This window comes from Gallinula chloropus (genome assembly GCF_964237585.1).
Source record: "Gallinula chloropus genome assembly, chromosome: 2".
Lineage (NCBI taxonomy): Eukaryota > Metazoa > Chordata > Aves > Gruiformes > Rallidae > Gallinula > Gallinula chloropus.
The window spans coordinates 142,123,816-142,151,493 of record NC_140086.1 but is presented as its reverse complement, the minus strand read 5'-3'; the positions used below and the strand labels follow the sequence as shown (position 1 = coordinate 142,151,493).

The 27,678-nt window shown below is 38.5% G+C and overlaps 1 protein-coding gene across 1 annotated transcript in view; it reads right to left on the bottom strand.

Annotated features, from left to right (window-relative positions):
- LOC311189102 (uncharacterized protein) overlaps window positions 1–27,678 on the bottom strand; it is a gene marked incomplete at its 5' end in the record, with an annotated part of 101,335 nt that overhangs the window by 32,460 nt on the left and 41,197 nt on the right. Inside the window, 18 exons of the mRNA XM_084260682.1 lie at window positions 2,227–2,256; window positions 6,616–6,762; window positions 8,127–8,292; window positions 9,970–10,199; window positions 11,251–11,304; window positions 11,670–11,772; window positions 12,777–12,958; window positions 15,160–15,254; window positions 16,046–16,113; window positions 16,618–16,781; window positions 16,878–16,913; window positions 19,163–19,307; window positions 20,535–20,622; window positions 21,673–21,800; window positions 23,086–23,285; window positions 24,149–24,297; window positions 25,197–25,312; window positions 26,384–26,497. Of these exons, the coding sequence (XP_084116808.1) occupies window positions 2,227–2,256; window positions 6,616–6,762; window positions 8,127–8,292; window positions 9,970–10,199; window positions 11,251–11,304; window positions 11,670–11,772; window positions 12,777–12,958; window positions 15,160–15,254; window positions 16,046–16,113; window positions 16,618–16,781; window positions 16,878–16,913; window positions 19,163–19,307; window positions 20,535–20,622; window positions 21,673–21,800; window positions 23,086–23,285; window positions 24,149–24,297; window positions 25,197–25,312; window positions 26,384–26,497 (2,215 nt within the window). The remainder of the gene's footprint in view (window positions 1–2,226; window positions 2,257–6,615; window positions 6,763–8,126; window positions 8,293–9,969; window positions 10,200–11,250; window positions 11,305–11,669; window positions 11,773–12,776; window positions 12,959–15,159; window positions 15,255–16,045; window positions 16,114–16,617; window positions 16,782–16,877; window positions 16,914–19,162; window positions 19,308–20,534; window positions 20,623–21,672; window positions 21,801–23,085; window positions 23,286–24,148; window positions 24,298–25,196; window positions 25,313–26,383; window positions 26,498–27,678) is intronic.

Here is a 27,678-nt window from a genome sequence, read left to right as displayed (position 1 = left end):
ATAGAGCTCCAATCCCCCTGCCACAGGCAGTGCCACCAACCTCCAGCCTGGATCTACTCTAGGTTGCCCAGGGCCCCATCCAACCTGGCCTTGAACACCTCCAGGGATAGGGCATCCACCACCTCTCTGGGCAGCCTGTTCCAGCACCTATCTCTGCAAACAACTTCCCCCGAATATCTAATCTAAACCTTCCCTTCTTTAGCTTTAATCCATTCCCCCTTGTCCTGCCATTATATACTCTTTTAAAAAAGTTGATTGCCCTCCCGTTTGTATGTTCCCTTCAGGTACTGGAAGGCTGCAATGAGGTCCCCCCACAGCCTTCTCTTCTCTAGGCTGAACAAACCCAGCTCCCTCAGCCTCTCTTCATAGGGGAGGTGCTCCAGCCTTCAAATCATCTTCGTGCCCTCCTCTGAACCCTCTCCAACATTTCTACAACTTTCTTGTATTGCAGGCCCCAGATCTGGACACAGTACTCCATATGGGGCCTCACAAGGGCAGAGTAGAGGGACAATCACCTCCCTGTCCCCGCTGGCCACTCCTCTCCTGATGGAGTCCAGGATACCATCGGCCTTCTGAGCTGCAAGATCACAGTGCTGAGATGGCACCCTAAAATGAATAATCAAGTGAAATAATACCAGAGTGTTTTTTTCCAGCTTGCTTTGGTGTGCACTTTATTTGCTAGTTTATTTTTATTTCTTTGCAGTCATATTCCTTGCTCATGTTCCCATGTTTCATCCTGTTAGCTTCTTTCTTAAAGTAAATGACGCGGATCACTAAACCATGTAACATCTCTGCATGCTAAGTAAACATGGGAGTTTTATTATGTAAGATATAGAACCTTTATTGGTATATCTCATATTCGTAACTGATGCAAATCATTCAAAGTCACAGAATATGACTGACTGACTGACTGCAAATATCTACTTGTTTCGCAAAATCCAAGTTGAAGCTATGAATGACCATGGCAAGGAATTTATGTAAAGACTGTAAAACAGTGGTAATAATGGTGAAAAAAACAATTAAATTAAAACTCTGTGTATTCCACACACTGTTTTACTTCAGCAACAGTATGTGCTCTGCAGTGTGCTGCAGTGAGGTGTGTTCCCTAAGTGCAGGCTTTGGTGCTGAGTGCCCTGCAAAGAGTGTGGCTGCATCTGACTCACTTTTCCATGCTGCCACAAATGTGTAAAAAGAGAGACCACTAGGACATTTAACTTTTAAATCTAAATTTGCATTAGTTCTGTTATTTATTATGCTTCTTTAATTAGCAGTTTTATACTGTATAGAGTCTTGGTCCTGAGGGCATTTCTTAAAAAGCGTAGAGTAGTAGCTCTTAATCCATACCAAAGCAATAATTGATAATTATAGTTCATAGTGTCTCTTTGTTAGATGTATAAAACTTTAACTAAGATTGCCTTTGCTGAAGATACTTCTTTTTTTTAAGTTTAACCATACAGTTTGGCTGTGTTATCCCACTAGACAATGCTGTTTTCATTTTTCTCTTTGTCGCTGGTAGAATCATTTTTATCTTCCTTTCCAGCTAGGACATGGCTGTATCGTATCACGGTGCTCCGCTGACTTGCCCCTCTTTCAGTCTCACTTTGAGTTCTGATCTTGAATAAGAAATAAAACATTAAGCCCATCCCCAACAAAATGATGAGGAGCAGAGTAAGAAATATCCACATATTCATGTGACCATGTGCTTTAGCCTTTTTCGCATCTGTAAATAAATACAAAGAGAACAGAAGTGAGTGTCCTGTAGCCATAAATAAATATGAAGAATGATGAAAACTGTATGTCTCATTTCACCCTTAATTACTAGGTTGTTAATCAGAAAATTACATTTATGAAGAAAATGGACTATACTCTCAACATCTCCTGGCTTTCTCCTGGTGTTCCCTAGGGGCAAGAATAGGAGGTTGGGAAAAGGAACTGTGATAATTAAAGTGTAGATAATATTGTATGGGGATTTTTTTAGGCTAACAGTTTCATTAAAAATCTATAATGTCTCTGTGCCAGTGCCCCTCATAGATCTTAGAATGCAATGCTTTAAGTGTCTCATAACTGCTAAATTATAGCGGGAATTAATTCAATGGCAACTAAGTAAATTAAGCTCATATAAATAAACACATCAAGGAGAAATAAATAATAAATACCAATTCATAAAAGCCCCAAGTATTTCTTATCATGTCTCGGAAACTACTGGGAAGGAAAAACAAATCCTACCTTGGACATTTGCAGCTGCTTCAAGAATAACTATCAAAGATAAAGACAAATGTTTAGTCAAAATCTAAAAAGATGGCATTTTCATATTAGCAAAAGGCCTTGCAACCTGCATGCACATCAAGGCTGCCTCATCACTTCTCCTGGAAACACATTCGTTAAATTAACAGAGATGAAAAGGTGAATGATTTTTAGCCTGATATTTACTGTCATAGAACTGTGGAGTTTTACATATTACCACCCCACCCCCTCCTTGCTTTTTTTTTTTAATAACAAATCTCCAAGCATGGACATTTTCTGACTGGTTCAGACAGACTCTCTCTTCTCCCCTGGTTAAGGAACCTTGCCCTCTTCACTGGGTCCGCATGTCTGTGGACACTGGGAAAAACTTGATCAAATGCTGAGGATGTCTGACAGTTTTCCTGCACTGCACACAATTACTTGGAGACCCAGCAGATTTTAATTCACCACCATTCATTTGCATCTAGAATTGCATTGATAAGCTCGAGTTTTCTTATGCAGTTTTTCCCGGCTGTGAGAAGAGGGCGCCATCTGCAAGATTTTACACGCTGAGTCCAAACTGGATGATGGCCAGCACAAAAGGAGACCTTCCCATGGTCAGCAGGAACCACAGGAAAAGTTGGAATGCGCGGTCCAGCGTCGGAAGCACCAGGAGCCTGGCTGCTGCAGCAGAAGCGTGGACATGCGTTCAACTGGGCATACTTGTGAGCACAAAGGAAACACAATCGCTAACTTATGCCTTGGAGGGGTGCAGAGCTGCCTACAATGTAAGATCTGTTTGTGCTGAAACCCCATTCTGATGGAGAACCTGGTGCTGGGGAATGCCCTCTGCACGTTGGCATTGCATGTAGGGGGCCGCTCACAGCTGAAACCATCAAATAGTGTCTGTGGACACTGATTTCTGCTTTCCAGTAAGTCCAGTAATGAGGAGTTAACTTTCTGTAGTGCTCATTGCTCTGACTACCCAAAGAAAATTAGGGGTTGCCCTAAAAGAAGAACTTTCTTTTTCAGAAAATACCCTGATACCACCACAAATGTGCACATCTGCTTTTCCCACCAGCTGCAGCATTGCTCCAGAGGGGAAAGGACAGAACCTCAGAAACATCCCAAACCACAGTATTGCAAACCAGGGCAGGAAATCATACTTTTTTTCAGAATTAACAGTTAAACTCCAAAATACCACATTGCTGTTTGGCTCACAAAATTCTGATATTTCTACTTCCTGACCAAAACAGATGGTACACAGTTACATTGAAACACAATATTAAAAAAATGCTAACCAAAACACTTCTAGTATTTTCAAAGGTCACTATAAGCACTCACGCTTCCGTTCTGTTATTATTTAAATGGAACAGCTTCATCTAACTCTTACTGGAACAGAGTGTATAGTACAGCAAGAGGAAGAAAAGCAAATTATTCATTCAACACTTCTTCCATATAAAGTGAATATGAATGTTAGCAGGAAATGTGCGTGTGCATTGGAGGGGAGCAAAACAATGAAAGGGTATAAAAACTTTCCAGAAAATATTGATCATCTTTAGTGATTAACTGAATATTAATCACAGAATACAAAAAAAAAATCCAAGTTATGAAGCAATTAAACATGAATAGGGCAGAGAAAAAAATAGATGTCACATGTTTGTCTGAATGTTGAGTCAGGTGACAAGGAAAAGTCTGTAAGTAGAGTGGTTTATGTTGGTCTTTTGTAATAACTGTATTGTGCTGCTACTATTGAAATAAACCCATAAACATCAAGAGAAAATAATTAATAAGTTACTTACTCTTTGGTTTCTTACAAATAAAACCCTTTTGGGAAGAGCAGGGAAGGATACTCCAGTGGCCCGAGAACACAGACAGCTCCACACAATAATCAAGTTGGTCTTCTGAAGGTTGTCTGTCACCCCAGTTGACAAAGTCTAAGACACTGTTGTCTTGCCAGAGCAGCTGTCCTAAAGTTGCAAATATTGATAGCAATGCTAATAGTTACACATCTTCTTTAGTATTACTATGACCTCTGTGATTATTTTCTGATGCATTTTAAATTTTTTATTCTCTTCATAGAAACAATACAAATTTTCAAAATTAGATTTTTTAGATTTGCCAATGATAATTTAGTTTTAATTTACATATCCACATTTCATGATTCCCCTAAAGTTTCAAACTGAAAATGAAATGAAGCTAGCCTTTAAAAAAAAAAATTCTAAAGAATTATTTCAGCAGTACTCATGGAAAAATCAAGCAGATTTTACTTCAAAGCTTAAATATACACTGAGTTAAAACATTTCTTTTTTGCATAACTCTTGAAACAAAAAATATCAAGTATGAATGAGTTAAATGGAAAAAAGAAAGTCTGATTGTGGATTTACACTAGTGTTGTTTTCTTCCAGGTGCATGTTTTCCACTGGACTCTTCTGGTAGCTAGCAACCAAATATTCTCCATACAGAGAAGCTTTATGCAGTGGACTAAACCCAGAAGCCCTACAGCTGTCAGAAGATAAAAGCCAAACTTGACCCGTACCCCACTGAGGCACGGAGTGAATGGGGTGGGAGATGCTTTATCACAGGGGAGGAATAGGAGACTGATTTTCAGGGCAGGCTGAAGGCAGAGGGAAGGATACATGCCATTGGCCATGGCCCTCTGTGACAGGTAATGCTGCCACCATAAGCACCTCTGCAAAAGTATTGTTGATTCATGTATTGTTGGCATTTGGAAATGAGGTCACATGATTGTCTCAGGTATAGACCGCTGACATCACATGCTGTATCTAACTTTCTTAAGAACAGTATCTTTTTGTGCCTCTCAAGAGATAGTCCTATCACCTCCCCGCATCTTTGCTACTGAACCAGATACAGACAACATGCTTGAATTGAGGCAGTCCTCATCCTGGCATCCCTTTGGTGGACTCACACGATGTCCAAGACCCATAACTGAAGCCAAATAAATCTATTTTCTACAGGCTTTCACACCTATTGGATAAAACCATCAACTTCCAAGGATTTTTATATTATATGCTATTAATCTATCTTTTTGGTCTTTAACTAGCTTCTATGATGCTTCAGTTAGTTTCTTTAAAACAACAAAGTAGCTTATTCATATTTCTGTCCATCTAATGATTATATTATATTATATTGTATTGTATTTATGATTATAGGAGTTAAAATTATTACCCTTTACATTTCTGTAAATTCCTATCCAAAAGCCACTTGTCTTGCTTGTGTATAAGTCTGCATGATCTACTAAAAAATTTGATTCATCCAGATCTTCTACAGAAGTCAAGGTACCACCTATAGGAAAAGCAAGAGAAGATGATTGGAGGTACTGCCTGCCATGGAAGTCAGTGGTAATCACAGCCTTTGATATAGGATAAGGTTAATAATAAAACCTCTCCTGCTGGTAGGTGGTAAGGAAGGACTTAAATAGAGACCTGAAAGTAGTGTTCAGCTCTGGGGAACAGCACACACTGAGCGATGTCACCAGAAATTAAAGATGTGAAGTAACATGAAGATTATTTTTAACACCAGGCAAAGTGCACACTATTTTCAAGTGATTGGATAATGTTTTTCATAGGTATTACAGATGATTATTTATTTTTTCATCATGGTTTGACAAGATATTATGTACCATGTAATACTGAGTAGCAAAGAAATTTGCAATTCGTATGCAATTATTAATTTTTCTGGAAATGGTGGTGGAAGACGAGGGCCAAGAGGATCTAAAAAGATATGAAGCTAAAGCACCCACTTCTTTTGGTCAGTCTCATGTTTCCCTTCCTCTTTCCCAGTCTCCTGGAGCATAGGTGAAGCAGCTGATGATTCAGCACCATAGGTGGAAGAGGGCCAAGGACCAGCTCATGTTCTTGGCCAGGAGTAGATGGCTCCCAGGTGGAGGAGGGAAGTGTTTGCCCTTCCCTGGCTCTGTAGGCTGCCAGGAAGACTGCCTGGTAGAACGAGGACTTTCAGACACAAAATAAAACCCCTTTTGGATCGCACACCACATGTTAAAAATAAATGATTGTTGTTATGATAATTCCTTCTTCTCTTGTGTAGGGACAGATGTGGAAAAGAGGGATAAGGCCAGAAAGAAGTCAACCCTATTTAAAAATCTTACTATAAAGAGAGATTTTGTGACTGAAGAAATATAACAAGAAAAAAACACGAATGAAATAATCCAAGGAAAATTGATCACCTTAATTTCAACATAACTGAAAAGCTAACTGCATCAAAGGTGAAAAATGATACATTGCTTTCTTTTTTTTTTTTTTTTAAATGTGTAGATTTTGCAGCATTAGTTTTCAAGACATTTTTAAGTCTTTCTCTTTTTTTTTTCATGTCAAGATTGAAATCCTATCTTTGGGCATAAATAATAATTACCTGATTGAATGCACTGAGTCACAGCCTGACCCCAGCTCATTTCATTGGCATTGAAGTAATAGCAGTGGCTTCGGAAAGGAATCCAGGCTATGTGATCAGGGTCAGGACACTTCCCAATATCCTGTGGGGGATGTGAAGGAAGCACGTCTGAAAGAAATCAGATATTATGGATACTTCCATTCAGTAGGGATTGCAGTCCTTCAGATAGGAAATCAAAATTATTTAAAAAAACACCCTAAACCTTTCTCTAAGTTAAATAAAGTATTCTTCAGCACACAGCGCTAGGATTATCAGTACCTATGTCAAGAGTGACAATGAGGAGCAGAACTGCTCAGTCACAGCCAAACAAATCACTGTGAACCTGCACTCTTCTGTGTTACCAACTAAATCAAACTTGGACAGTCTCAAGGATATTGAGGTGTTCCAGCATTTTAGATGCTAGTTCCTTTGGTTATAGCCAACAAATTTATATAAGCAGAAGTTACAGTAAAAATCAGAAAAAAGAAAGCCAGAAAACTCCCAGAGCCTCAAGATGTTCAAATAAAAATTTGATTTTAAATCAAATATCATCTAAATCATATTTTACTGTGGAATTTTCCCATTCAATAGCTTCCTCAAGATACTAATCCTCACATAAAATTTCTGAACAGCTTTAACTCTGACAATGCAGGGAAATTAAATATTTCAGATCATTAAATAATACAACTCATTAAATATTTCTGTGATAGACACTCAGTTTCCTTCAATCAATGACATTATCAAATGAGATAGATAGATAGTAACACTGTCAATTAGAACACGTGTTTCTAAGGCAAGAGTGGAAAATGAACAGATACAAAATTCAGAGCGTGGCCTGGAAAAAAATGGAAGAAAAACTACACATAAACAGATCAAAAGAAACTCAGAATTTCCATTAGCTCTGTGCCACTAGAGCAGACAGCGTTTTCTCTAGAACAAATGAAACAGCAAAAATGTTCAGTCCCATCCTAAGGTTTGCCTGTAGTTTTTAATTTGTAGTATTTCCGAGTGACACCCATAGACTCACTATGAATTACAAACTTTTGTTCATAATCTTCCTCCTTTACCCAGTTTTCAGAGTCTAATAACAGTGAAGCTATAACCAGTGTATGAATGCTGCTTATATTGAAGGAACAAAAGTTGTTTCACACTCAGTGGACTTGATTGATTGCAATCCTTCCCACAAAATCCCTGTCAGCAACAAGTTTCACATTCTAAACTCAAAGTGAAATGTTTTGTACGCCCACAATCTCTGCACTCTGTCTGTCTGCCTGCAGCAGTTGTCATCCCAGTCCATGGCAGTACGATGGCAGTATCTTGGCTGGTAAATGACAACTCCATCGAAATAGAACATTGTTCATGCTAAGTAAAGGTATTGATATTAGATGCTAAGGCTTATTATTCCTTTGTATGTACTTAGAAATGTGTATTTCAGTCAAGGGAGTTTGAGCAAGATTTCTGTCATAAACCCAGCAGTCACTACCATAACTTACCCTCAGATTTTCTGCAGACAGAAAAATGTTTTTCATTACAAGGTGCTGTTTTCCAGGTCCCACTGAGATCTAGATAGACACAGGCTATTTTATGTTTTGGTTCTGCATAGTGCCACTCAGAAAAAGTTACTTTTCTTTTATTAGCCCATCTGTAATAGCCATAACCCTGAAATTGAAACAGACATTTGATATAAATTTTCTACACTCTCACCTGCTGTTTCAGGTAAGTGGATTTATACAAATGCACGTTTTCACAGTGATATGTAGAGCCCAGTTTGTCTATATGTGTTAGTACTGTTAAACAGTAATTGAATGAGGACTCAGCAACATAAAAGACACAGAAGCATGCCTCCCATTCTGAAACAGGCCATGAAGGGTGTTTTGAAGGCTAAATGGTGCTTTGTGGGTGCTGATGGTGCTCCGTGCCTTGTCAGGCAACATCATGAAGTGGAATCACCACCCCAGAAGAGTCAGGTCACCACGAAGAGCAACATGACCACAGGAACCTGGGGATTGGCCAGGGAGAAATGGGTCTTGGAGCTGGCTGTCAAACAAGGACTCTAAGCCCAAGTACAGTTATGAGGAGAAATGTTCAGGAGTAAACTGCAGCTATCACCATGAAAAAACTGAGAAAATTATTTGTTTGCTAGGAACAAAAGGTGAATGTACAGGAGCAGGATATCTTGAATCTTTGTTTAGACTTCCCTATGCTCCCCCTGGCCCAGCCTTTATTTTTCCCTCCAGGAAGAATCAAAAGAATTTCAAGGAAAAAGGGACAGACCCAGACAGTATATTGCTGACATTAAGAACTGTATTATGACTGTAAAAACAACCAACTTTAATATCAAGTGGACTTAAACACTGTTATTCTGGTTTGGATAGACATGTCCTGTGGACTTACACAAGTGGGAGGATTTGTGTCACTTAGATATTCTAAGACCAAGCATCTTGTCTGGCAGGGAGAGGCACTGTCAGAATCAGGGAAATCTGTGTTGTTCAGTAACACATTAATTGTCTCATACCATGTAGCCTTCTAAAAGGTTTTATCAGAGTGCTGCTGCACCATATAATCAGAAGTGCTATTTTTACACAACATTCATTGCAAGTCCTCCCTAGGGATACTGAACTTCAGACACGCTTTGCTATGTTCTGTATCAGTATGGAATCACAATTAGTAAAAACAACCTGTAGTTAAGACAATTATTGCTGATAAAAGAGCTCTGTTTTATTATCAAGGCAGTTTTGTCAGCCCAAGAAAAAACGCAAGAGAAACATGATCGTTAAGTGCATTGAGCAACTGCAACTGCATAATCACTAGTCAAGCTGAAGCTCATTTTGGCAGTCACAGAGCTAGTAAGAGTGATGCTCGTTCAAGTGTTCCCTTACACAGCGATGGATCTTGATCTCCGTATCCACTTTGGTACAGTATAGCTTTTACTGCTTTTAATCATTGGAAGCTAGCAGGCATAACAAGGAGGGTGCTCGGACACACACAGTATGTCCAATGAACCCTTCTGAACCAAAAAGTAATGAAAAACCTATACCTGTCAGTCATCAGAAGGCACAAGCCTCACTGACCCTGTTGTACAGTTCACTGCTCCTAAAAATGGCCATTTGAAAGTTAACCAGGTAGTTTAACCTGTGCTTAAGATTCCCACAGGGTCAGATGTTCCTGTGCTTCTCCATTGCCTAAGATGGAGTTCAATATTTAAGATGGATGAAGTAAAACAAAGTGCTGTCCACCATTCCTATGTTCCTAAATCTGTTCATGCTACAGTTCTTCCTGCTGATAGTAATCCAGTCGTAGCATTTAACTGCAACACCCATCATTTATTAATCTTACCACATTGTTATTGAGTCCAATCCATAAGGGCTCTCCATATTGCGCTGCCTGCAGCATCAGGAACATATTACTGTAACAATCAAAAATGCTGGCGAGCTCCAAAAATTTCTCCCTGCAGGCTTTTCTTGCTTCTTCCCAATTCATTTTAGAAGGAATTATTAAATAGCTGCTGTTACCATAATGGATGAAATCAGAATCTGGAGGTGTGGTGGAATGAAACAGTTCAGGCTCTGTAAGAAAAAAGGTACAAATTTGAGAGGAAGGGGAGAAAACAGTGAAGATTAACAGCCACTGGAATATTTCTCATGAGTAACAGATGAAAGTGGTCGGACAGCACAAGCAGTCAGTCAAAGCATTTCTTATTGAAAAGACAGGAGACGTCTTTCATTGGTAACTTGGCATCATTTGTAATTATAGGGTGTATACAGTTGGGAGAGGCAGAGGGCGAGCTGTGGTAGCTAAAGGCATACGGTGCACCAGATGACATGAATACTGGTCACACTGTGATCCTCCCGCCAGAGCTCTCTAGGTTCTGCTCCAGCAGTATGCATCAAAGTCCTCCCAAGCACAAGCACAGTGCAGGATCTTTGCACCACTTCAATCTCAAAACAGGGGTGAACTTCAACCTTAAACAGTTTGTGGCCCTGCTGCTCCTTCTTTCCCTTTTGGGATGAAGTCAAACAGGAAACTGTAGTTCTACCTTAAACATTGTGTGTGGAAGGAGAAGCCAAAGCCCAAGAGCTACTGATGGGGACAGAAAAAAAGAACAAAAACTTCCTTTGTGTTCAAGCAGTGCCAAGAAGGTCATGTCAACTGTTTTTGCCAGTGATGCCCTCATGCAGCTTTCTGCACTTGGATGGAACAGAGCTGTGAAACATCTGGCCTGGCTGCGGCAGCTTCCTCTATTTTTACTTGCTGCTCAGCAGTTCCCTGTTTCTGTTCCTGTGGACTCTGCTGGGTAGCTGTTCTCCAGATGTGCCTCCCACCCTGAGGATCCACAAAGAAAACTAGAACTTTTGCCCTCCTGATTACTGCTGACCTTGTGAAATAAAAACATTTCTAGAAACTGATGAGTCAACCAGTTTTAACTGATTTTCTTAACTCCTCTGGTGAAGCCTGTGTGAGGGATTTTAGCGACAGGTGTGGGGGCGGGATGGGGGATGAGGGTGGGAAGCTGCATTTAGTGTATGGTTTAGCTGGATAAGATATCTATGGTGAAGGTTGGTGATGGATTTGTCTATGCTTTGAATTTGCATTTGCAAAATAACCTGACTCCAGTACCTGTATCTGTGCTAGCTGGGTAAAGCTGGGTAAAGCGCCTATGGCTAACTTTTGCTGTAAACAGAGGAAAAAGAAGGCACAGATCTTCTTATCTGTTTTGGGCATGTGTCTCAAAATGAGGCAGGTGTGTCCAGCCTTCAAAGTGTCTATTCACCATGTTCAGATTTAAGTGGGGAGGTCTGCAGGGCAGGTAAAATCAGCCTCTGTGAGTGTTGCTGGGTATGCTGATAGTGATGATGATGCTGTAAAGCCAAAACTCTTTTCTGATCCTTATCCCAGAACAGGTTTTGTGTCTGGAGTAGCCCTGTTTTGCTCAGCCTGGCAGCTATGGGCATAGCCAGGCAGTTACCTCTGAGGACTCATACGGTCAAGCTGTTCGGTAAATGTTTTCCAACAAAGGTGGCGAAAGTAAAACTTACTGCTGTCCATCTGGCAAATATAGCTTTTGTTATGCTGGCAGTCAGTGTTTTCCCAGTACCCTACTTCATCTAGAGATCCTTTCGTCATTGCGACACAGCCAGTCTAGGGAAAAATTAAAAAAGAAAATTATAGTTGATGAATCATAGAATCATAGAATGGCCTGGGTTGGAAGGGACCCCAAGAATCATAGAGCTCCAATCCCCCTGCCACAGGCAGGGCCACCAACCTCCAGGCCTGGATCTACACAAGGTTGCCCAGGGCCCCATCCAACCTGGCCTTGAACACCTCCAGGGATAGGGCATCCACCACCTCTCAGGGCAGCCTGTTTCAGCACCTCACCACTCTCTCTGTAAAAAACTTCCCTCTAATATCTAACCTAAACCTTCCTGCCTTTAGTTTTAATCCATTCCCCCTTGTCCTGCCATTATCTACCCTTTTAAAAAGTTGATTCCCCTTCTGTTTGTATGTTCCCTTCAGGTACTGAAAGGCTGCAATGAGGTCCCCCCGCAACCTTCTCGTGTCTCATAAAATAATAGAAAGAGGTTTAAGGAGACAAAGTTATTATTTTTTTTTCTAATTTTCTGGCTCTTATTTTAATTTATTGCTACTTGGAAAATAAATTTATTGTATTATATCTCTTAAGCAAATCCCTAGCAGATTACTACAAGAACTTTTATCATCTTATTAAAATGTCTTGGAATGCACCAAAGATATTTTTACTGCAGTTTATAGTAACCCGTACTGAATTTGTTGAACTTTCATTTGGACTCAATGTAAAAAGATCAGCTATTAAAATAAATTTTTCAGCTAGTTATACTGAATATTTTCAGAAAAATACAATAATTCTAATAGTTCTAATTAATTATAATACAGTGTTCCTTCAGTTCTAGACTTTTGCAAAGGAACAACAGGAAGTACAGACTCAAAACAGGCCTATTAATCTCTTGATACAGCTTTAAAAACCTGATCTCTGAAATATTCGGTTGCCTTCTGATTTAAGTCGTTGAAACATAGAATCATTGCTGAGACAGAAGTCAGGCTGGTTATGCTAATCTCAAGTATGTTTTCTAGGTTACTCATTTTGTAATTATTTTTTTTCTGTTTACCTCTATTTTAATATAGTTCGAGTCAATCCTTATGTAATCATCTCCAACTGGAAATCTTTTTGTCCACTTTGAATAGTCAAAAAGGGTTCCATCTGTCCAAAGATATGTACCCTGTTTGTTAATATCATTTAGTCCAATCCAGGTTTCATTAGCAACATCCTTTAGACGCAAGGTGAAGAATGCTGTTATAAAAAAAAAGATTGGAGAAAGAGTAGCTAAGGAGTTGTCTTCAAATTCAGTGTAAACCAAAGTCCAAATAAAACAACCTATCAACTTCTAAAAATATTACAAATATCACATTCAGTATTCTTAGAATATGAGTTAATGTAAAAAATAGAAAAATTACAATGGGTCATTTAACAGAAGCAGTTTGCTTTCATTAAAAAATAAACCCAAAATTTTTAGATAAAAATGATAAAGACTTATTGGGAATATTCTAGAAATAAGGGCTTGAAAGAACTTAAAAAGCTATTAATTAGTCTTCCTGGAGGTAGCATCAACTGCACCCATGTAATTTCCAAAGGATGTCTGTTTACTTTCCAACTTGAATATATGTGGACATTTCACTACTATGAACTACTACTATTGCTCCCATCTTTAAAGGCTATGGGCAGCAGATTATTCTGATTCTTCTGCATGACACTTTTGCCAAGAGATGTGAAATGTCCTAATATCTCACTCCGGTCTTCTCTCTGGATCAAACAGCTCCAGGTCTTCCTTCATAGGTTATGCCATTTAGATCTGGAGGCTGATTTGACTTTGTCATCAGATGGTGAAATGTTCTGGCTTGATACATAGGGCCAAAAGGTTCAGATGTCATACCTTGCACATGCCCATTGTGTATAGAGGCCAAATTTGCCCCTAATTCTGCACAAGCATTTCTTGCAGAGTGCCAAGTCAGTCTTTCTTCTTCCCTGGATCCAAATATTTTATAACACTGCAGAGAGAGTAAAAGATTAGACATAAATTTCAGGTATTAAAGAGTGTTAAAACCATAGGTTTTGATTAATTCAGTTCTAATCCTTGCATGCAAAAAGCAGCAAATGGGGGATCTGCTGAAATGCAAATACTTTGAGCCAGCAAGGAGACACAGCTAATCACAGCGATGTGTCTGCGGCACTTAACTAACCTGAGGGCTGTCCAAGGTTAGTGCTGGACAAGAGCAGGCAATGTCTAAAAGCTTTTGAGGAATTAAGTTAATATCTAATGCGCGCGGGTAGAGGCTTCAGGTCACATTACCAAAAAGTAGAATTTTTGAAGGTCTGAAACTATTTCCTGATTGGAAACGTAATTTAGGGCAGGCATCTCACAGGCATCTCAACTTTTCTCATTGTTTGCATCTCAACTTTTCTCAATGTTTGCACATTGTTTGATTTGTGGCTTCCATTCATTGGCTGGGTTTTATTAAGTTCATATGGACAGGTGTACTTTTGCTTAACTTAGCAAAAAAGAATGCTTGTTTGGTCTCTATGTTTAATTTGACTGTTTGTGTTACTCACCTTAAGATGAGTTGTGATAGCCAATTATGAGAAGCGTGACCTTTCATTTTTTTCATTTCAGTATTACTCAGAAAAAGGGCCTTACACACATAGATAAGGACAGTGTAAGAAAATCTCCATGCAGTAAGTATATCTAAAAAATCCCAGGAAATTCTAGGAACTGAGAAAGTAACTATGGGAAAAGCACATGGACATTTCTAAAAATTGTAACTTAAAACATTAAAATTCACCTTTTTTTTTTTTTGAGATGTAGATACAGACTTGACAACATGAATAATAACTAATTAGAACACCAGTTAATAAATTGATGTATACAGTGAGAGAGTTTTTATAGTGAGATAAAATGCTAGCTGTTTTCTCTACCTATAGTAAATCTGTTAAATATGGATAATATTTTTTACCACACCTTATTGTTAAACAAAAGCCAAGTTTCAGGACATCCTCCCAGAGGTGGAAGTACAGTAGGAGCAAACCCTGAGTAAGTTGAATTGTGCCTTTCACAGATGAAGGCATTTCTCACAGAACAGCTTATAACTTTCCAAAACCCTGTAAATAAATGGAATACAGAGAATCACTGTTTGAAACCCTCATGCCACCATTACAGCACTCAGCCCCAGACAGCACTCATGCAGCACAAATGAAACCTTCCAGAAGACAGAAACACGTTTGCCATGTATACATGTACCCAAATACACTCCTCCTTCCTCTGCGGTATGTTTGCCTCCTAATAGTGATGACATGGTTTTAAACATCAACATACTTGTTACGAAAGATCGTCAGTAGTGTTCAGATGGTGAGCTGGCTCAGATTTAAATACCTAGCAAACAGTTTGGATTGCAATGCTAAAGTTTCAACTCAATTTTTCTTGTTGCTACTTTACTCACCAAAATCTGACATCACACAGTTTTTGTCATTATTTACAATAATTGGTTCATGTGGAGCCCAGGCAACATAGTTCACTGGGGTGTCATCCAGCCAGCTGAAAGAAAAAGGGGACAGTAGTTGCTAGACAGGAACCTTCAGCAGTCATTTAGTTACAAGGTCTGTTTAGGTAAGGGTTAAGCAAGGGATTAGCAGGGGGACAAAGGCTCTGCATGTACTGGAGAAGACATGTCTGCAGCATTACAGCTGCTTCTCCTCTGTTTAATGCCATCACATTCATGTCCCATCAGCATCCCATTATGCCAGAGGATGGATGAAGAATTTCATACTCAAAGGGGAGATATCTCGTGGTCTGGACAAGACTGGAACCTCAAGATCTCACCAGTGCATGGCCTTCCCTTACTGGCCTCCTAGAAGCCTTCTACAAACAGATTTGAAACCAGGTTCGCTATCAGCAGTTCCAGAAAGCTGTTGGGTGAGATTCTTACACTTATTGCTTCCAGATCACATAACTTGAGCAACTGGGGTTAGTCTGATTAAACCCTTACACCCACATTTTATCAAAACCTCTGCAGCTGTTGGACATCTGGTCGGAGTTAATCTTATCCTAAGGCTGATGTCCAAAGTAGATCAGGTCTCTTAGAGTAAGGCATTAAGTGAAATGAATCTTAGTCATGACTTGCTATTGGTTTTGCTCTCCCAAATGTGGAAGGAAAACGAATTGCTCTGCTTATATACAGAAGGACTTAACACTTTTGATATGAGATTTCTCCTAAAAACTATCCAGAGATCAGTTGCACCATGGTTACTAACTTGTGAAATGACAGCACATAGAGTGAGATGAAATTATTATCTTTTGTGGTCCATTAGTTGTTTTCCTTTACTCACCAGATTTTCTGATCAATGCAGACAACTAAGCCAATTAAATATCTTTCCGTTCCGAATTTTGTGTACATCTAAAAGAAAAGGGATGAACAGTTGAGCAATGAACACTTCCTGAACATCAAACAAAAATTTGGAAGCCCATTAACCATGCCTGTGATTTCTTTTCTTTTTTTCTTTTATTTGTTTTTTTTCAAGACTTGAGCCTGGGGCAAGAACAGTGTAGGTTCAGACCCAGGTTTCAAATGGGCAACAAGGATATAGGGAACATCCTGGAGTGAGGAACAGGAAAGCAATAGTCACTGTGTTGAACATCACATATCTTACAAGAGGTAAGTCCCAGGCCCCAACTATTCTTTGCTGTACCTTTAACATTTGCATGTCTTTTTCCTTGACCTGCTAGAAGCAATAGTAACTTCTTACAGGTACAGGTCTTGAACAAATATATTGTTATATAAATAAATAATGAAGGACAATAGCTCAGGACTGTAGCCCAGATGAATAGATTGGCTGCTCCCTTTATTTTATTAGCTGCTCTACTTCAGGATTCGTTTATAACTAATAGGCTCAGTGCTTACATATTTCCATAGAAATTGTCTTTCGCTTTCATTCTCTATGACAACAAGATCTGCAAAGTTCTTCTGACAAATTCTCCGTGCCTTCTCCATATGGACATGTTCATTGCCGAAGTAGTATTGCTTATTGTTATATATGATCCATCCATCCTTGGTGGTTTGATATTCTGAAAGTTAAAGAATCATACATATGGCATTCATATCTGGTCTGTTCAGTGTAAAAATTGTACAGTAAACTTTAATTGAAAAGGAAAAAATCATACCAGGTTTATAGTTTGGCTCAGGTTTTAGAAGTGTACCTGTAAAATAAAAGGTCATCATGAGAAATATTCCAAAGTAACAAAAAAAAAAAAAAAATATCCAGAGATTTGCCCTATTTATGAATGCTTTGTATAATAGAGAAAATAACAAACTATGAATTATCTAATCCATTTTCAATATTTTAGAGCACATAGCACTCTACTGAAGTTAAAAACATTAATAATTTAGAAACATTTTTCTAGTGAAAATATGCATATCTTTAAAGCATATCTTTACTAAATGGTATTAAACTCTTCAGGATGCGCAATAAACCCTTTGTAAATGAAACATGTCAGTTTGAAAATGTATTTAGTTTTTTTACTTGACATGCTATTAGTAATTTTTAATATATATTCATGGGACTAGAGCCAAGCAATGAAATCCAACCAATATATTACATTCTCAAAGTTACATACATAACAGTTATCTATTCACAAGTACTGAAAGCATTATGCAGGTATTCTGTTAATACCACACATAATTTCCAGTGTCTCAGTGCACTCTTCCTATCTTGATGGCTTGATTTCTACTAGGAAAGTCTGGTTTTTGGAGTCCTGGAGAGCCAGTAAATATCAAACCCAAGGTCCTGAAAAGGAGGATGAACCAGGAGGAAGCTATTAAACTGTTTGCTATTCTCCCACTAGATATAGCATCTCAAAGGTATCTCTGCTTTTGTTTGAATGACTGTTATTTTGTTGCTCATCAGGACTACTAATCCATTTCTTCTGTGGTTTGATGGAGAGGAAAATGTTATAAAAGAATTGAAAAAGCTACTAAAATTCTGTTGGGAGCTATAAAATATTTTCTTAAGTACTTAGTGAAGAAAATTAAAATTATTCAAATATCTTCATGATGAATGCACATACTTAACCTCATTTTGAGTTTTTAAAACCTAACATACCTATAATACCTATAATATTCTTTCTTTAAAAAATGGAGTATCTTAAGTAAATATGTGGTTTAAGTGAACATGATGCAATTAACAGCTGAGCATGTCTCTCATATTGACCATCATTTAATCTACATTCAAAATAACAAGATCTAATATTACCATTTTTTAATTTTTTTTAATTCTTGAAAGGTCATCTGGGATCAAGAGAAACTGAACAGTCTTTATTGTTTCTGAACTGCCCCTTAATAATTCCTCCAAGAGCAGAGCGCCACATCTGTACAAACAGCGTGCTCAGCGCACCAGAAAGGCCTGCACAGGATGTACCTCTTCGAGCTGTGTATGGAAGTCAGTGTTTTGATAGTGCATTGTATGACTAATCTACTCACAAGGGAACGGTAATTCTTCCTTTGCAGTTAAGCAATTTTTCAGTTTTAGCTTTGTGCTTTATTTGTTATTCAAGTGTAAGGATTTGTTGGCAGAGTCATAAAATATTAGAGATACTCTGTGTTTTTTATATAACTGCTTCTCCCTTCCCCTCCTTTTCACACCTCCTACTAGTTCCCTGTGTGCATCCAACTTTCTTCTCATTTCAAGAGGCTTTTAGGAATCTCCTACTCCATGGAGATGTATACAACTGCTCAATGTACAACCAGAAAACAGGAATGTAAAAGTAGGACCAAGTAAGCAAATCAAGTTTTTTCATTATTGATTTCCAATTGGGGTTCTCAGCCCATGAAGACCCCGTTTCCCACTGACAGGGACCCCAACACACATTCATCAGGACCATTTCATGCCCTGGGTCCCCGAGGCCTCGCATTACCACCCTACTTCCCAGACAAAGGTGGGGGATGCAGGAGTTCTTCAAGGCTATGCCAGCGTCTGCTTTTGATCTCTTTTTCAGAGTTGCTGGTTCCTATAGCAACTAATCCCTCTCTTTGGTTCTCATTATTCGTCTCACAGTGAGAAGCAAAGCTTTTTTCTCTTTTTCTTTTCCTTCTCTCTGTACAGAGAACTCTAGTGTCCTGCATTGTCTACCGGGTAGGCCTGAAGCAGATAGAAATTCAGGGAGTAGATAAAAGAAGAGAAAAGTACTTTTGCCTTGCAAATTTATTCAACCCATGGCAGAAAGAGATAAAGCCAGAGATAAACTAATAGGGACAACTTTAACTTCCTGCATCTGAGACAATCGAAATACCTTGATTCATTCCTCTTGCTTTATGTGTTGCCTTCTCTGAAACTGGTTTATAAATTAACAATTCCCGGTCTTTTTCTTTTTTTTTTCAATTTGTTTAAGTACATATAATTTGGTTTTGAACTTGGGTTTATAGCTCCAATTAAACAGGGAAGTAGTCATACCTTTTTTTGTTTCACAAATCCAATTAAGTAACTGTTCACACTGCAAGTCATTCCAGCGCATTTGGGGTGATCTATTAAACATAACACAGTGTTCAAGGTCTCCATGGTTGTTGGGTTCATCTTCATCCCAGTTCTCATAAATTACCTGTGTGGGAAATACATCTCAATTACTATGTGATTTGAACTGAGTGGAAGTAATTGCAATTGCCATCCTAAAATAATTTCAGGCTCTCATCATTTCAAGTACCTTGTATATGGGATCAATAGGAGTTCAGAAAGGTCTGAGATGGCTGTGAAAGTCATGCTGATCAGCTCACTTTCCCCATCGCTCCCAAGAGAAATAAAGATTGTACTGTATAGAAAACTGTGTATCTGACTGAGGAAAAACTGATGGGTGGATGGAGTTGGGTTTATTTTGCTCTGTGTCAGATGGCACACTGGCTTCTCTGTAATGGCATACAGTGGTGCCCAGTCTGGGATAATGTGAAGATCTAGGAGCACAGACTGTGGAAGATGGTATGTGTCCTGGTTTTGGTCAGGATGGAGGTAACTTCCTTTGTAGCAGCGGATGGAATGCTGTGTTTGGGTGTTAAAATGAAAGCAGTGCTGATAACACCCTGATGTTTTTAGTTGTGGTCAGGCAGTCAAGGACTTTTTCAGTTCTTCATATTTCTCTATTAATGAGAAAGGAGGGGAAGAAGCCAGGACAGGTGACCCAAACTGGCCAAAGAGAGTATTCCATGCCAATTATGTCATGCTCAGTATAAAGGGGGGCTGATGGGAGGAGGAGAGGGGGAGGCTCCAGGACGCACGGTTTTTGGGGGACGGTCGGGTTCTGGGATGGCTCTGGGTGGCACGGCCTGAGCTGTGTGGTTCGGTGAGAAACTGCATTGTGTAGCAACAGTTTCATAGATTTTTGCTCTAAAGTCCTGTTAGCATTGTTATATTTTATCTTTTCTGCTATTGTAGTAAACTATCCTTATCCCAACCCACAGGTTTTTGGTTTCTTGGTTTTGGGCTGTTATTTGCCCCTTCCTTTTCCCTTCCCTTCCTGCACACCCCCCGTCCCCCACTTCTCCCCCTCCTGTTTTCCTTTAAAAAGCAGGCAGCTGCGTGGATCTCGGCTCTCAGCTGGGGTAAAACCATGACAGTCTATAACATGCTGCCAGGGATGAAACAGAGGCAATTCTGTACTTCTATTAGTACTTAAGGCAGTACCATCACTGAGCACTGCAGCTATTCAGCTGATGGATAAAGGGCTGCCATGCACCTGCCAAAGGTTTGAAGAGATTGGAAAAAAGGCATAAAAGATGAAAACCTATATATTCCAAAGGACAGAAAGTCAACTAATATCCAACAAATAAGTACTCACAGGAGAACCATCGATCCAGGCAAATCCTTCATCAGGATTTAAGAGGAACAAACCAATCCAGAAAGCCTGCATGTGCAGTCCTTTATCCCTAAAATAAATCATACAATATAGATACGTGAGTGTAGAAAGAGGGGCCATGATGTAAATGCTGGAAAGCATAGAAACTAAGAATTTTTCCTTCACTGTTGGCCCATAGCCAGGCTCACTGCCTGCCCTCTGTCAGGTGCTCCATGTCAGGACAAGACTTGCCATACTTTAATGTAAGTTAAAGGTCAAGTGATGCAGCACAGAGCTAGTCCAGGCTTCCATCCCTGTGACTGCAGCAGAGCTCTGGCTATAACAGAGGTTTTAGCAAAAATAAAAGGACAATGGAAAGTCATAATACAATTTAACTAATGAAAAATAGTGAAAATTTGTTTTAAATTCAGATTCTCACAATAACAAATAACAAAATTAAGGATGAAATCACAAAGTCTTTTCATGATGACAGTTTCAAACCTATTTGAGAAATTAAACTTAGATTCATCACTCTGCGGAACAGTTTTTGTTAAATAGCTATATATTATGTGCAATTGAGATGTCTTGACATCCAGAATACAATGAGAATGTAATGGCCTAATTGTGGGGCAAAATAATGGCATCAATTCTACACTGTGGGCAAGACATGGAATTTACAGTGCTAGAAAATATTCATTAAAATTAACACCTGTATGATTTCAGCTTGTAGTCGGACCATTTTCACATTGAGTCCATTTTGGTTTACATTACACATTAACTTAAGGGGTTTTTTGAATGAATCGATTAAAATATGAATTGCAGCCTCTTATAAAAAGGCACGGTTCAAGCTGAACATTCTACTGTCTCCCGTTTGGGAGTTGATCAGATGTGGAAAACAGCATTGATAAAAAAGGTTATGAAAATGTAAAGAATACTAAAGCCTCTTTGAAATATTCAAGTTGTTTTGGTTTTTTGTTTTAAATATGATTATATTTCAGAATATTTCCAAATTAAAAATTTCCATATTAGTTTAAAATTTTATTGTGCTTATTCACTCATTTGCCTGGGTCCAGATACATTTTGAAGGAGTTCTTATGTCATGTAGCATAAACAGGAAAAAAAATATTGTGCAAGTACTCACGATGCTAATTGCCATAATAATATTTGATCTTCTCTTGTATTGATTGTGACCAGATTTCCTCCTATTTCCCTACAGAATTCTTCAGCTTCAAACCAAGACCTCTGTTGGTTTCTGTCTCTCACAAAAAACTATTGAGAAAAATAAAGAAAAAATGGATTACTAAATGTGGGAAGTTTGGCATATAAAACTATATGATTGCTTATGTAAGTAAAATCAGTATCACTTTAGCACCCCTTTATTCTTGAGAAAAACTATGTAACATCTGCCAAAACCTACAGTATGAAACATTGGTACTGTAAACTGTAAATATCGTTTTCTTAAAATCCTTTATTTTAAAATAAGGCAAGAGTAGCATAGGTGTCTGAGGAGAACAAAAGGTATCATGATGGACAAAGAAGAAAAAATAATAATTGGTTCGTTGCCCAAAAAAGGTCTCAAAGTATGATGAGGTAGCTTGGTTGTGGGATTTTGCAGTAGAAAGCAGGAGATTTTTGATAAATGGGAGGTGGAGAGAAAGATCAAGAGTTTGGAATAGAAAAGATAGTGTGTATGGGGAAAGCCATTTGTCAAGGTCCTGGGCAAGGAAGAGATTGTTGTACAGCAGTGCAGCCTACAAGTAACACCACTTTCTGTTATGAAGTGTGTACATTCCTGTAATAAGAAACTGGATGCTTGACATTTGTGGAAATGTCAACAGTTTGGTAACTGTCAGAACCAATAATGCTAATAACAATAATTGTGATACAGAAGTTGAGACCCTTATAAATATGGGACTAAAATAATCTTTGGCCTCCCAACAGGCAGACAGTCTCAAGAAAGAAAGTGAAAGGATGCTTTTGTAAGGATATGGAAGAGCAATGGCACATATTTATTTTTACTTGATATATTTTGCCTTTTCTTTCCTTTTTTTTCCTTTCAAAAGGGAAATTTTTAATTCATTTTTACCTATAATCAAAAGAATGCCCAAAATTTTTACACATTGAAGAGTTATCAATGTCAAACAGAACCTGTACCTAACAGTATCACTAGAAATATCACATGCTGTGTGAGAAAAAGTTGTCAGACAGACAGGTTTCCAGAGGTTTTCTCTTAGAAACATTGTCTTATGCCAGCTCTTGAGATACAATGCTATGTTTTTCCTGGAGTCTCAAGTTCCTGGAAGCAAATCAATTAAGTGAGGTTCTCTCCTGGCATTTAAATAAACTAATATTTCAAGCTCTCTTGTTTTCATTGCTTCACATTTTCTATTGTTGAATTACATTATTGTTTTTACTCATGGTTTTTTTTTTTCCGTGAGTACCATGGAGAATATCATTCCCCAAAACAATGACCCTGCCCCTGGGTCTTTCAATACCACAGTGACCCCTGGGCTGCCCCATGTTCGGGCTTACAGTGAATGTGACACACACTTACTTTGAAACACGAGTCTGTCCAGGAGGCTCCATCCCAGCCTTCGGCACAGGCAGCCACAGGGACCCGTACCAGGGGAGAAGGAGGAGGCACTCCTGCTGCCTGCTGCTTGCAAACATAATTTGCTGTTTTCTCACAGCTAACAACATCCCATAATCCAGCTGCAATTCCAGTTCCCATGGCAACACAGCCTCTCTCTTTTCCTTTGTGATATGGAAAGGAAATGAGTAAAACCAAAGTCTTGTTTTCTCTCCAAGAAATGAGACCTTTGCTTTTATTAATAAAAAATTATGAAAAGGAAGATGTGGATTATGCAAATTAAAAATCGTCCTGGATAGAAAATGACTTTTAATGCCTCCTGCTAGAGCCCAAATATGGGCCAACTAGTCTCACAGAGACACCTTTGCCAAAACCAGACATTCACAGCTTTAGAACACAAATATTCCTTACCGTGCCACCCCAGGGAAATCATAGGGCAAATGGCTCTTGATTGTAAATGCACATGTAACAGATGGCCTGACAACTAGCATGGGGGTCTTATTATCCACGTAGTTCCATTTCAAGATGACTGGTATCACATACAACGACTTTGTTTTAAGACAAGCTAGTCTCAAGGCAAGAGTTCCCACATAGATGCTGTTTTGCTGAAATGCAAGTCAGATGGATTTTCACTGCTCATTTCTCATATACAAACCTTGTGGGTAAAAAAAGATGTCCGTAATAATTTTTCTCAATATCTGATGAGTTGCAAACGGGCATTAAAAAGTTGAAAAGAAATAAGGCCACAGACCTTGTTGACTCCTGCACAATATTGCCTTCAGTCTAACCCATTAAAAATCTTTTTCTGTACAATCTCACAGGAGATTGACTGATAGACAATGTTTGACAGCTGTGACATGGCTCGTTGCACAGCCGTCAAACACAAGGTCTGATGGTGGCCACCTACAGCTACAAGCACAAAATAAAGTGCCTACTTCAATTTCTAACAGCTGGGAATGGAAAGCAGAAACCCGTGTGAATTGCAGCTGTATTCCTATCACAGGGGTTGAGCCTGTGCAGACCTTACCTGGCATTGCCGTGTTCCAGTGGGTGAAGAGAGGAGTTTCACCATTGATCCACCTGAAACTCCCTTCTTCTTCTGTGTTGGTGAGACCAATCCAGAAATATTTTTCAGACCTCAGCCCCATCACACTAATCAGAAAGGCTTGCTCGTTTCTGAAGTGGAAAACAGTGTTCATTCAAAACCGATTACCTGGCAATATTAAAATAAGTGGTACAAATAGAGGCATCACTAACATTCTGGTGTGACCCCAAGGTGTGAAGTAAAGTCCAGGAAAACCTCATCAGGCTTTGAAGTGTGTTCAAAAGAACTTGGTGAGGGACAACTTTTTCCTTTCAGCTGAACACATCTTCTTTCTACCCAGTACTGTGAAATGTCAGAAATCACAGTTCACATGGGATTCTAAATGTGTTCGACCATTTTCATTGTCTTTTCAAATCTTTGAGGTGACTCAAACAGACCAACAAATCAGGATCAAACTGACATCTTTGTTAGCCACCACTTCTGAAGACAAACATGTTCCTCGGAGGTCATGATCCTGTAAAGCCTGACTGAGATATGGGTAGATTGGGGATGCTGTGTTCTGGCTGTGTTTGGGCAGATCCTGGGGAAGATTTTTTTATATTTGTTCAGAATTTGACTTAGAAGGCAGTTTAGGAAACTATTTATGTTAAAGCTTTCCTATCATAATGAGATAACATCCATCAGTAAATAGATGAAAACTGTAATAACTACTTTCCAACAGATGAAAACCAAAAAAACCCCACATCCCCAACCCCAAACCAAACAAAACCAAACAAAAAAACCCAAATCCAAACATAGAAGTTGCTTTAATTAGGAATTGAAAGATCACAGAAAAGAATCCCCAAATGTGTAACCAGTTATACTACAGTAAGTAGAAAGTCCTAAAATATTGTCTTTTTTTTTTTATGCATGGCTTATTTGTTTGTTTGAAAAACACTAGTAATACACTTTGATGAGTTCAAAAAGTTGACAAGTTTTGCAAGTTTCCTCATCAGAAGTTTTGAAGTATACAAAAAATATATTTTCCTACCTGCTTTCTACCGTAGCTAGATAAGCTTTGCTCTGTTCACATGTTTCATTTGCTTCTGAGAACCTCAAAAGTACAGACCCCACCAAGTAACAGTACATGCCATATCTTTTCCAACCCTGTGAGAAATATAAGGTTCTTAAAGTGAAATTGAAAGAGACTTCAATGTAGAAATTATCTTTGCTCTTTCGTGTATAAATATTCAGTGCTAAAACTGTTGTAGCTAAGCTTAAAAACAAGATGAGACTGGAACAATCTGTTAGTAAACAATAGTTTGTGTTTTGTTGCCATTTGCTCTTACAGAAAGCCTATTTTGTTTAAAAGATCATAGAATCATAGGGGTTGGAAGGGACCTCGAGAGATCATCGGGTCCAACCCCTCTGCCAAAGCAGCTCCCTAGCTCATATTGCACAGACAGGCATCCAGACAGGTCTTGAATATCTCTAGAGATGGATGATATTAAGTTTTTAGTTTTCATGGCTTTTACTTCTTTTCAAAGAAAATTGTGACTGTGCTACACTATTGCTTCCCAGCACTCTGTAAGGCTGGGATTATGGAGGGCATAAAGAAGAAATATCAGTAAAACACCCCTACTCCCTCCTGCTCTTGGAGAGGAGGGTGCGGACTAATAGGTGTAATGATTTTTATGAAAAGGTGTCTGGAAAAAATATAATATGGTGATATCACTCAAAGGCCAACTAATTAGTGCATCAGTAGAAAAATGGTACAGAAAAACTGATCCTTCTGTGTATTGAAACTATATACTTTCTTTTACTATTCTTACTTAGTAAGGACTTTTTATATAAAGACTTTAAATAGACAGCAGGTCTGAGAGGAGAGACAAAGGGGCTTTTGGTTGTTTTACATGTACTGTTAAGCTAAGGGTAAAAAGAGAGAAGAGTGATGAAATGATGATTTAAAAGATATATGTAATTTTATCTCATTGTGGCTCATCTGGGAATGGTGGGAAAGGCAGTATTCATGCACATGTAAATGAGTTTACTTTCTTGAATATTTTCAGAGCAAAAATTAAAAATGCACATAAATTAGCAAATTACAAGTATGAAAAGACCAAGTTTCCTCAAGAGTAGATTTTCTAGAAGATACAAACACAGATGTTAAAAGAAGCAAGAACCAGAAAATTAATTCTCATTCATTTTTACCAACATAATTTATGAGATAGCATTTACTTTCTGGCAGCCTGGGTCCTCGATTATCTCTTTTTCAGAGGATACTGATGAAGGCTTCTTTTTACAGATGTAACCACGTTGCTTATTACAAACATCAGTTGCCCAGTATCCATCCTAAAATAGCAGAGAAAAGAAACAAAGTGAAAAAAGGGGCATTCATAAATGTAACAAAACCAATGTGTTGTTCTTTCTTCACTACAAGGCCCACTGAAGTATGTTACCCAGGAAGCCTATACAAACATTTCTGGAGATTCATTGATTGATTTTTTTTTTTTTAAATAGAAACATCTATCAGATTAGTTTAAGATCTGTTTGATATTCTTTTGAAATGAAAGGAGGAAATAATATCTCAAAGTCTTAGCAGTACTTGCTATCACAGCTAGAGAAAGTGTTAAGATACATCACATCTGGGTCTAATGGGTCTGGATTTAGAGCAGGATTCTTTCACGACACTTCCAGAAAAAAAACAATGTGACTGAAATCATACACATCTGACTGTGTTGCAGTAAATCTAACTACTTTATCTATCAAGAAGACTGGTAATGACTGATTACCAGGAATTATGTAAAAAATAAAATCTAAATACAAGGTTTTTTTCCCATAAAATTTGGTTCAGGATCAATTCTATTGATGCTTAATCCTGACAAAAATCAATATTATTCTGATATAACATGTCTTTCAATATTAACATTTCTTTCATAACAGTATTTTCAATTTGTTTCTTTTCAAATTCATGACACATTTTTTGTGTGTGCATTCTCATGCATGTAAACTTGTCAAACAGCCAGCTCTTGAAAAGAATATTTTGTGAGTCAAGCAGTCAGGATTGACTGGGATTTTGGGGTAGGCATTTGACACATGTTAGTGTTCTCTTCATGCCTCGACTGAAGAAACATGCTCTAGTGCCAGGTCTCCTAGCTTCAATGCCCATCTCAATGAAGTGACATTGAGGGACATACCTGTCTATCAGGTTGGAAAAAGAGGTATGCAAATAGCATCTATAATAACCACACAATGTGCACACTAATTCACCCCCATTCCTCTCCCATATCTATAACTTTTTTCATTGCTGCAGTCAAAAGAATGATCTATTTCTGGGTCAGATTTCACCAGATAAGAAATCTCAAAAAGCAGCGCTAGAAAAACACTACCTCTCTAATTCTGATCTCTCCTGTTCTCTGAACTTCTATTCTGGTGGATGCCAAATTTATGGGGAAAACTATTTTAAAATAAGATGTAGAATCGCTCCTTAATAAAGACAAGTGATTTCAGACCGGAATTTATTAGTTTTCATT